Genomic DNA, 12,500 nt, shown 5'->3' on the forward strand with positions numbered 1-12,500 from the left:
CTCACCACATGTGCCATGCAGATTATAGGTTTAGCCTTTATCCAAAGGTGTATTTCAAGGTGAATGAAATCAGCAGCCTTGCTACAGTAGGGCACTGGGAGGTGTAGTGTCTATGAATGGTCTCAGACTCTGGGATTAATGAATTAATGAATGAAGCTATGCATCAAATATGACTGTATCTGTATGACTTTAAGTAGTCATTGGACTACATTTCTATGTAAAAAACAATATTTGTGGACGTAAGTACATTTCAGATGCATGGAGTTGCATGACATGAGTAATACATGTCAGGGAATGTTCGCTACATATTTCACAAGACATACTGTCTTAAACACATACTTATAATATGTGATGAGTCATAATAATTAAAACAAAACCGTTGTGCAAATTATACCTATGCAAGTGCTTTTGTAATGAAATATAATCATTGTCATGTTTAAAATAATTTGCATACATTATATTGGGCTTATATAATAAACAGTCATGATATATTTGTTGCGATAAGCATAGCTATGATACTCATTTGTAGTTGGTGTTACCTTCATAATCAATAATTTCTGAAAAGTCTCTGATACAATATTGGGTGTCAATATTTATTCTGACTCCAGACATAAAATATATCAGTACATTGGATCTGAACCCCGCATTATTTAGCCTTATTCTCTCAGCTCACTTTGCTTACACCTTGTATCACAGAGATAGTTAGCTGACAGGTGAAATTTCTTCATTCAGTATTGTCTATAGTGTTCAGGAAAGTGCACTGTCAGTCTCATTTGCATTACTGATGATGCTGTAAATTAAATGTGTTAGTTTTTACCTTAGGAAGTGAATTGTTGTTCACTGTTAGGGAATACTGCAAATCAAGAGTGCTCAATGCGAAATAGCATGAAAAAGATGCAGGAAAAAATTATGTAAAGGAAATATTATGGCACAAGTATTTAAAATGTACATTTTCAATGTGACCTCTGCTTTATTGCCTTTCAACATGAATATATATATATATATATATATATATATATATATATATATATATATATATATATATATATATATATATATATATATATATATATATATATATATATATATATATATGCTACTCCATTTCATTCCATTTTACAAAAGGAAATACTTTTACATTTGTACAATACTGTCAGGGGCCTTTTTAGTGCTTATTTACAAAAAAAAAAAAAGGATGTTGTGTGGGCTCGAACCTTGCCTGTCTGCTCTTAAGCCAAAAACTCTACCACTATGCTATTACTTCTTGGTGTACTTTGCATATTTAGTTCTTATATCCTTTTCCACTGATTGCTAACTGCAGTTGCGCTAGTAGCACACCCGCGCACACGAGCGCACGCATTAGCAAACATTTACGGGTTTTAAAAAAAATAAAAAGTTTTCATTTTACATTTTATAACATCTGTTCACTTTTTACATTTTACATTGCTGGTCTGTGGGGGCATGTGTTGTGTAGTGTGTTTATTCACATTTCCATGGCCTCTCTCGTGGGTGTTTACTTTCTGCCATTCTAGACTTCCGGGGGCGTGTCCGCTTGCAGGGCTTAACCTACGGACACGCCCCCTACTGTCTTACACGGACCGTGTAAGAGTTACAGTGTGATTCAGCATGCCTCATGCACCTCATGCATATGCATGACATGCTGACATCACACCGTTTAACTGCAGCCTCCGTGTAAGAGTTATAACTTTTACACGGAGGCTTCCTGAATTTGGCCCATTACAGAACATATTCTATGAGCACCTGAATAGTTATTACAGAACAGTGTTATATCACTTATGAGCAAGGTTAGGGAGTTTATGTTTGTAGTCCAAAAATGTGTTAAGCCTGTAAGTTATACCTGACTGCCCTCCACACAAGTGTACATGCAACAACAATTTTAGCTATTTGTAATGTAAAAGTGTACATTGTTTTTGTTAATGCTGTAATGTACTACACATTTAGACCTCTGTTGTCTTCTTTACATAATGTATATGAATGATTTTCATATCCTTTCCTTTTTGGAGTGTGGTTTCTATATTAACTCATGTGTACTGATATGAAGCTTTAATTTTTAAATTATTTTGAACATGTTGGATGCATACATTCATAGGTTCATAGATGTATACTAGGATAGCAACTACAAGGGCCTTTTTAAGTCTGGCCATGCAGCAATATTCATACATATTTTGTTAGCATTCACTTGTGTATTAGTTATGTATTTTATGTTTCTTTCATGTTTCAACTCATGCAGGGCTATGACACTCAAGACATCTGCACACCATAAAACACCATGCAGTGATGCAGAAAATTAAGTTATCATCCAGGTATTATATCAGCATGGCTCCTTCCTCTTAGAAAGAGGTAGAGGTGACAAGTGCTCCTGTTGCTGTATCTGGGAGCATATGGTTAAGTACATAAATGGTGTGGGAGGCCAGGGCTCTACATATTGGAAAATATGACATAAAGCCAGTGGCATGAAAATGTGCATGATATGCAGGGTGGATGCAACTGGACGTGAATGTATTGCTAAAGGGGGAGGGGTTCATACTACCAAACCACCAGTGACTGAAACTTAGGAGTTCCTGTCCACTCTTAGAGATCCTAGGCACTTCAGCAGAGAGCTCACACAGAATCTTTTCTGTTGGTTCTGATGTGGAGGACAACAAAGTTAGTATACTGCAGAACTTTCAAGAATTCAATACAATTTAATATTTTGCACTCCTTTCTTTGGTGCCAGGCTTGCCCACATGTTTTATACTCCAGCCACCCTGTGCCAGTGATGATGACTGTGCCCTCTCCTTTGCACATTTTCATTTACTTACAGTATCATGTATGTGTGGGCAAGTGAAATGCTTGATGCATATTACTAGGATACAACACCATGTTTATTTCCACAGCACATTGTATAAATTGAATGATTCCGAAAGGATAATGAGATGAGAGTTAATTAACATATTCCATGTGCCAAAAGAGGTTTATCTATACCTATAAGCATCATGTGGGCTATGGAAGTTCCATTGTGCTAGAGAACATTGCCTTTTCCCCAAGTGGTGCCAAATAACTACTATCAAAACTTCTGCTTTAGGAATATATAGGATAGTATTTGATACATTTTAAGGTATGTATTATTCAATACAACTGATTATTTTTACTATGCTGATAAACATCTGCAATGAGCATTGTCTGACACAGTACTTCAATAAATTATGTTCAAATAATCTGAAATATACTTCATGGGAGTTTGGCTAGACACACATTAATGTGTACAGGCTTCTTTAGTGCTATTGTAACAAACTAAGTTAGACTGCTGATGAGTTAGATCTGTAGGCCTTTTATACAGTACCTATATTATTTCTCTGTTTATGATGTTTTTTCTGCTAGTTAGATGTACATTCCTGCATCTTATATTGTTTGTTGATTCCTAGGTTCATAGGTTCATAGGTTGGTACTGGGCTATCTGCCCGAAGGCATATATTAGCCCAGCCACATTGTGCGGTATTCACCACCCCTTTACTAGTTCCCTAGACCCTTGTACTAGCAGCTAGTATCCTTGGCCCCTATCTAGCAGTGCTGTTGGTGCGATCCCCGGTGTGAACTTTCTGTTACCCATCCACTCATCAAGGTTCCTCTTGAAGAGTGATAGTGAGGGGCTCTGTCTTATGTAGATCGGGACCCTTTTCCATAGTAAGGGAAGTCTCTGCGAAGGGAATCTATCCCGTCAGCATGTTCTATTCATTGTTGTGTTGAGGTTTATATCCCTAGAGCGTGTAGCTCGAGTAGATTTGGTTTTGCTAAGATGGAGCATGTTCAACAATTCTAGGTTGGACATGACTCTGTACGTTAGACAGAGATCGCCTCTGAAAAAGTGGTATGCAACAGAGAACAGTCTTAGCTTTTTCAATCGTGCTGCATAGGGCAACTGTTTGAGGCCAGTAATCCTCTTGGTTAGGTACCTCTGTGGTCTCTCCAGCTGCTGGAGATGTCTAGCCAGGTACATTCCAATTGGTGCATTGTACTCAATAATGGGTCTGATGAGGGAAGAGTAGAGGGCACCATCACATCCTTAGATCTTGATGCGAACCCTTTTGTGATCAGATGGGTCACATAGAAGGAGTTTCTAACCACTTTGGCAACATGGTTATCAAAGGAAAGCTGACTATCTACTTGGGTCCCTAGATCCCTTATTTCTTCTTCAGATTTCAGTGGATTATCTCCTATGTTGTAGTTTGTGGGTACTCTGTTTTTTCCAAAGGGGATTACTACGCATTTTTTTGCATTTAGCTTGAGGCCATGGCTTTGACACCATGCATCAGTCTCATTTAGGCCCTTCTGGAGGATCTCCATTTCAGCCGGAGACTCTATTATAGCACCCAGTTTGCAGTCGTCTGCAAACTTAGTCAGCCACAGCCCTTCTGTGCTTGCCTGTACTTCTGAGAAGTATATGCCAAACAGGAGGAGCCCCAGGACAGAGCCCTGAGGCACACCACTCGTTACTGGTCTGGATTCGGACATAGATCCCGCTACTCTTACTTTATGGGATCTGTCTGAGAGCCAGTTTGCGATCCATCTTGTGACATAAGGGTTTATGCCCAGGCTGTACTTTTATTTATTTTTTGCAGGGGTGCATATGTGATATTACAATGCTGGTTGAATTGGCATACTTTACAAATACATTTCATGCAATATTTTAAAACCTGTTTTCCATTGGCTGTAGTCCTGCATATGTTCTGCTTCTGACCCTTACTTTGCAGTAGAACATGACATATACTACTGTTTCCCGAATTGCAAACTCTAAGCTGTATGCTGTATAATGACTGCATAGTGCTATGAGTATAAAAGTCTGTACTACCCTGTGTTAAGCTGTGTTGTGATATTCATTTTTTTCATCAACTACAACAGGGATATGACTCCCATTTCCAAAAGTAAGATGGGCTTATCCTTACCTAAGCCTCCTTTTTTAGATGCTGAGATTGAGGTTCTAATCTAGTCCATCCCTTTGCTTAGGTGGCCCTTCCATGACCATGTCTGGAGGTAGGTGGTTGACAGTTTCAATGCTGTTGGTGGCCTGGGCCATGTATACTACATGATTTGATATAGGTCTAGTGACAGGATTAAAAAGGTTACTGTCAGGCCATCAGGGCACATGCTCTTGCATATGAGTGGAGGGCCATGTACCAAACCACCACTCACAGAGATTAGGAGTTATCAGGATCCAGGCAGCTCAGGTGAGTTATAAAGTGCAGTACTCTATGCTGAGGAAGAGGCAGAACAGACCCAGTGGATTTCTACTACTGATGCCCCAGGTATGTCATTTAAATATTTATTACATCCAACTTTGCAATTAATATTCACTTGTATGCTTATGCTACCTCCATAAACTATTGTGTTTAGGTGCATCAGAAACTGACGTACAAGGATCACTTACACATGATATCAGAATAGTTTCATCTATTACTTATGTGTATTACTCGCTCAGATTATAGATAGCATTTGCATGTGTGGTTGAGATATTTTGGCATAGGTATTATGTCTATTTTTCTTGCATTTTGTCTTTGGTGTATTTACAGCTAAAGCATTGTCTGCAATCAGCACAGTCCACCTCCCATCATTTGATGTTATCCTTTTATGATGATGGTGGTGATGAACAAGCATGTCAAACACAAGGAGTATGGCTCACACATCACTTCTCTACAGAATGGGCACAGTCAGTATACCTACGCATACATATGACATAGTGCCATGGACAGGTTGATAAGAACAAAGTTGATCAGGGTAGTGTGGTAACATCAATTGTGGACATGTCAGAATCTCCCCATAACCATTGCGAGTGGGCGATACCACATAGGAGTGTTAATAGAGATGCTCAGAGAAGGTATGCTTACCGCCCTCTTCCTGAGGTTGGTGTGTCAGCAGCTGCCACCCAATGTATATGCAGGGCCATCATACCTTTTTAAGGGTCATAAGTGTGCAATCTGTGGAAGTCATGGACACATACACTGTAGATAATATCTTGATACCCTTTTCTGTTTACGTTTTTCCTTCCCAGTTCACCATTTGGGGCCTTTATTTCAATGTGGGTGCAGTTTATGGCCCACAGTACCTTATGAAAATTATACATTATGCAAGCTCTCTCCTAAACAGTACATGGAAACCATATACTCTCCCATATGTTGATGCATTACACTGAGGAACATGTGAAGTATTCAAGGAAGATAGCTGTGAAATCTCCACTGTTTCCCCTGCTAGTCACTGAAAATTCCTGTAGCTAAGATATGTAAAGTTACACTTACCTTAGTATGCACTAGGATGGGCTCGGCATGATACCTAAAGGGCCTCAAACGGAGCCAGCAGATGTCCACTATTTCCTTTATGGTATCCCAGTCAACTCTGTAGTGTTCTTCTATTTCAAGTCCATATAGGCCATGATAGATCAGTCATGGTCTGAAAGACCTACACCTTCATGGGTGATGTCTTGTGGCAGCAGCAACAGCAGCAGCGTCTTTTTTGAGAGTCTACTGCAGATACAGGTTTAAAATGGCTGTTGCATCCAGTAACATTTTTAAAGTATTCCTTTGTCTGTATTTCTGTGCATGATCAAATTCAGTGCTAAAGTGAATGAGGCATTTGCTTGTTTTATACATTTGCATGTTTTTTTTTCATTAGTATACAATATGGCTCATTACATGATCATTAGCATGTTCTGCTTCTGACCCTTGTTTTGCAGTAGAGCATGACATATACTACTGTTTCCTGAGTCATAAACTCCCTGATCATCGCTGGGCATTTCCCACACAAGCTTAGTGTGATGTGTAGGGTTTTATGAATCACTGTAATGTTTTATCCCCTTAAACAAATGGATATAAAATAAATCAAAACTGACTGAATTTAATTTGATTGTAAAGTGTAATAATTTGTTCATCATTTCTATCATGTATTGCATATTTTACCATGATTGTTTTATACCTGTGCCTTTGTCCTGTGCATTGATTGAAAAGCTTTTGTTTGACCACATACTTGATTATCAAACAAACAAGCAAATAAAAAGAAAAACAAACGAATGAATAAGGTAAGAAATATGGAGCCTTAATTTATCAAGTATCCCAAACTGCTTGTAGTGGGTCTTTAAAATCTCTGGTGATCATGGATGTTGACAGCAACATTTAAATGGATCTGATTTATGGTTACTGCTACTATTCAGCATACAAAAATTATATAGAGTACTAATTACCAGATCCATTAGCAACCTCTCCATCTGAGCAAGGGATACAGTCAAAGCAACATGTTGGCTCTCCTTGTCTCACAACTTTTCTGTATCCAGGATGGCAGGCTTCACTGCACACAGACTTTGGCACCTGAAAAAAAGATGTTCAAGAATAGAGAAAATTATATCAGTATATTCTAAAGTATCATATTTATAGTACTATATAGGTAAAGTTTATTGTCAAATGCCATCACAGAGCTAATGACAGATTGCATTTTATATTACCATCTTGCAGTGGGATTGACCATGGCATCGCTATGCAACTACTGCTGGTGCAAGGCTTCTGGAATATTTTCAAACAATGACCATTAGTTGGACTCCATAAAACAATGTACATGAGAGCGAGATGTTGTCCCAAATTTTTTCACTTCCTCTGGCTCCACACAGCCCCAGGCTGTTCCTTCATGGCTTTCCCACTCATGCATTGCCAGATCCACAATTCTTCTTACTTAGTACACAGGCCATGACCCTTTCCAGGATGTGCCCTCCTGACTCCTTGATTTGACCTAAATTGTAACACTCTACCAGGCAGGAGGACTGGTGGGTCTACTGGGGAATAATGAGCATGGTGCCTAGGAGACATTACAGCGACTGGTCCTTTGCTGTTGCTTTGGAACCTCCTAATGCAACGATTTCATTAATCACTGCTGACCCTGCATTAGCCAGAGATGACCTATGAGGCTCCTGGTTTCCACAAGAGGTCACACTCGATTCTGTGTTTTCCCACACCTCCCTGTATCCCCACTGGCCCCGTTTGATAGGGCAGCTGGACTTAGGATGCTACTTCCTATCTCTCCAGCCAGCCATTCTAGTGATTGATTCCTTTACTGAATTCAGGTTAACAGTAGCACAGGTTGGGGGTTGCCGTAATGGATAAGGTGTTTATCTCACAGACACAACATACAAGGTTTGATTCCCACCTTTGAGGGAAATTGGCTAAGCTTAAAATCGTCCGCAGCAGTAGCTAGCCTAATACTTGCCTATGAAACTATGAACAGACAGACAGCCTACCTATACATCACTTGGTTGATAGGTGCTGTCCTAAAATAGCCATCCTTCAGGGTTTAGGAGGCAAAAATCTGGCCATTCTATGAAAATCTGTTGAGAGGTATAAATGAATGTACTTAATGGCATGCAATTTATTTGGCTTAGAAATATCAGTCCATTTGCACCTTTCTCTTTGGCCAATATTGCATTCCATACAGAAGAAACCGATAACAATATTGAGGTAGTAAGGCATCTTGAACATAAAATACAACAAATCATCCTAGGATGCAGTAGAATGATATTACGGTCCAATGGTACAACAGTCAGGTTTATGGCAAAGACAACAGGTGAAGTACTCAGATCACGTCTAACATGTAATATATCTGTCATGACTATGGCATTTTTACTGTTGGGTCCAAGAGGGGACTCATCTGTAGTATTATCTTCAATTTGATACCTCTACCCTTAAGTTTTACAATTCAGATCATCATGGAATTCTTAAACAAATAATTCTTCTTCTTCCATGTCACATGAAAAACATAATTTTTTCATAAAACTGAGTTAACAAGACTTTTTTGACTAGGTCAAGGGAAAATGATTTTCATTTTATTCTCATATAGCCATCATGAAGAAGCCTGTTAGATCAAGACTCTGTCAATAAAATTTATATCTTAGTCCCAAGGTTCTGAGAACATGTAAGTGGTTCTAATAGGTGCTAGGGGGAAGTGGCTCTAGTAGGTGCAAGGGGGAGTGATTCTAATAGGTGCAAGAGGGAGGGCAGTACAGCTTCCTGTACAGATGCTATTGTCATCATTACATTCCAATTTTGTCAAAAGCTCATTCAGTCCATTAATTTTGATTGACAGTTTTGATAAAATTGAAATCAATGAAATGTATAGTGTCCATGCAGATGAGATCTACAGATGCTGAACTCTTTCACTCTGTTACACAATTTCCACATCTGACCGTCTCGAAGTACCAGTTTAAATAACTTCCTGCAAGGCCTAGCTTATCTTCACATGCTCAATACTCTACTAACCACTTTGCAGTTGTTGGAACTTGAAGAATGCACTGTAATATCCTTATCTGAGTTTAGTTGCTACAGTTGTACAATGTATGTGGACTTGATGATGCTCACATGTACTTTTGAGTCTTACTAAGCTTCAAGAATATGATCAAAAAGCTCAGCCATATCATCCACTTCTAGTGGGAGACTAACAATGACCCCATTAAGTAGATTTTTGCCACATATCTCTGGTAAAAATGTTGATCACCCATCCATTTATGCAGAGTGCTTCTGAAGGTTGATAATGAAGTACTTTGATTGACATGTAAGAGCAGCCAATTCAATCATGTCTGTTACATGTTATAACTAATTGGAGACAGAAACCAACCATGGAATAGATGGTAACAAAAGCAAACTTCATAACAATGAGATCTTCTAGCCCCATCTAGAATGCAGAAAAATCTGGCAGTTACTGCAGACAGCTAAAGGTCTGTCTTGTTAAAGAACTATTTCATGCACCAGGGGTACAGGATATGAATTTTTCCATGTTCATTCACCTACTGTGTGATCTTGAGCAAGTCACATAAGACAGTGACTTGGGGCAACTAAGAATTTGTCTGAGGTTTCCTAATAGACTCCTGGGCTACATACCTAGTAATTATCCATGAATCAATTACTGTTTAGATTTAAGTAGGTTACTTTATAGTGTCATAAAGAAGTATGAGAAGAAATTGTTGTTGTCTATATACTGTTTAAATTTTGCTTTAAAGATGTCCATGTGTTTTAGTTGGAGTGGAAGGACATTCCATAGCTTTCAGACATAATTACAATAAAGCGAGTCGCATGCAGCATTGATTGGTTTGGTAGTACTTAACAGATATGTTTTGCTTGTTTGTAGACCCTGAGTTGGTGAATAACAGTGTAGGGTATTATATAAAGCTAGACAGTTTTGAGGTTTGTGGGTGAGGTTGTGTGCTGTAAGGAGTTGTGTGTAGGACAGGTATTATGATAGTTCCATCCAGGTTGGTTGCTTTAAGGCTAAGTAGTGATGTGTTTTTTTTTGGGGGGGGGTAGATGACAGCAAAAGTAAGCTAGTTTATTATAGTATACACCAATTCACAGCAGTTTGAAATTAATATAGAAAATTCCTACTACCAGCACTTAAAACAAGAATAGAGCAAACTCAGTCATACCAAACACCAACAAATATCAAATCCTAGTTTCCCTAATGTATTTCCTTTGGTAGCTATTGTTTTTCTATTTCACTTCCAATAAATAATGGCAAGGCCATGAAGAAATTGCTGCAAACATTAGACTCATGAAGAGGAACAAAATTCAACAGCACACACAACCTATTTTTTATGAGAATGGCAGCTGCACTAATAACCAAATCACTAAAACTAAGAGCATTTATACAAGTCCCAAATTGTTGGAGAATCAGTAGATTTCCGCTTTCCTGTTACTTCGCTGTTATTGCTTTTCTTTGTCAAATTCAGCATTAATTGTTTTTAATAGTTTACTATCTTTGATTATTTTCTTGTGCAATTCTTAATAGAAAAATATCCTTAGAAAATTTTAGACATATGCCCCAAAAATCTGAATATTAGCCTTTTTACTTCCTTTTGGTATATTTTTAACTTCAGACAATTCCAAAAATATGAACTCATGTGTCCCTTTCACCTGTGTTTCATCTCCAACAGTTACAGCTATAATTATGATCAATTCTGGCTATCCTTGATGGTATATAAAACAATTTATTCAAACACATACATGCAAAGATTCGGAACCATCAAAATAGTCATGATGATTTAACAGGGGAGGTGGCATCAAATTCTTCCATCTCTGGTTATAGCAGGGCTGACATGGCTGAGAAGATAGATATTTACTGAAAGTGGTATTAGGGATGCCTCTTACAAAGTAACCAGAAATCAACTGGGTCATACAGATCTAAGTTAATTTAGTACCCCAAGGAATTGTAATCATTAATATATTTTGTGTAGAGAGAGGTGAGTGGAGTGTGTGTGATCGACTAAGCCACTTCCCAAGTTTGTTATAGGCACAGAGTACAGACAATAGATGTGTATTTGCCTGATTGGTTTTATTTTATGTATAACATGATGTTAAGCAGCCTCATTAGATTGTCAAAAGTTTGCTTTGTTGTATGGCGAGTCTAATTTTATCAGGCATGTCTGAGGAGTCACTTATGGGTCTCTCTACAACCCCAGGGAATGCAGACATCAATGTGAAAATGGATAATCTAACCTTGATAGTAGCTCAAATAATGGCTGACCGCATTCATTTGAAGGCAGTTGTTGCAGCTCAAAAATCTCTTCTGGAGCAATGCACAAGTAAAATGCAGATACATGAAATCTCTTTAATGCAGAATGTGGGCTAGCTGTGTTCTCAGGTTTCACAGATAAATCTCAATACTAGATACATATGCAATTGACTATACAATTTATACTACAAAGTCAACAATCTGGAAAACATGAGCCACAGAAATACCCTTTGGCTAATAGGTCTCTGTAAAGATTTGGAAATGGATGACATTTTTGGGTTCTCAGATTAACATTTAATGAACCTCCTAAATATGCCACCCATGCGGCCCTTTTGAAAGCACACATAGGTCATTTCTCCAGCCTGCATCATATGGCAGGCTTCAAAGACAGATCATTTTCCACTTTTTGAATTTCTTGGACAGGAAGCAGGTTCTGCAGACAGCAAAAGAGGGTCACCCTTTCTGCATGTGCAGGTAGTAATTACAATTGTTCCTGGATTTCTCTTAGATGATGAAGAAGAAGACACGTTCCTTTGTCAGTGGTTGAAGTCCTCACCATAAGAACGTAATCCCCACAACTTTAAAAAACATTGAGACAGTTTACTGAAGATTAACAAAACCTTCCACACTTTTAATAACATGGATGTTGTGCTGCAGCTTCTTAAGAACTATCTGCTCCCTAAAACAACTTTAATAAAAAAAGCTCAAGTAAAGAGTAGCTAAGTCTTGGGTGCAAATGTAATTGCCAGTACTATACCAGACAGAGCAAGGGTACCAGTGGGCCCTGGGAAGTATGCAGTTGTGTCAAAAGATCAGGCTATCTCTGATACAGCAGTATAACAAGGCTTGGATTCCAGATCAGATACCCAGTAGCTGCCAAGCCCAGATCTAGGAAGCAATCTGTACAGTCAGCAGCTAGGTCACTATTTGTTAATGACAATTTAAATATGAATAACCATTTTAGCTCA

General features: G+C 38.4%; 1 protein-coding gene across 1 annotated transcript in view; it reads right to left on the minus strand.

The window, feature by feature from the left end:
• The window catches only part of LOC122815665 (vomeronasal type-2 receptor 26-like), a 191,665-nt gene that overhangs the window by 86,510 nt on the left and 92,655 nt on the right, over positions 1–12,500 (minus strand). Inside the window, exon 4 of the mRNA XM_044088357.1 lies at positions 7,229–7,352. Coding sequence (XP_043944292.1) covers positions 7,229–7,352 — 124 coding nt within the window. The remainder of the gene's footprint in view (positions 1–7,228; positions 7,353–12,500) is intronic.

The sequence above is a fragment of the Protopterus annectens genome, chromosome 1.part1 (genome assembly GCF_019279795.1).
Source record: "Protopterus annectens isolate FY-2018-M chromosome 1.part1, PAN1.0, whole genome shotgun sequence".
Taxonomy (NCBI): domain Eukaryota; kingdom Metazoa; phylum Chordata; order Ceratodontiformes; family Protopteridae; genus Protopterus; species Protopterus annectens.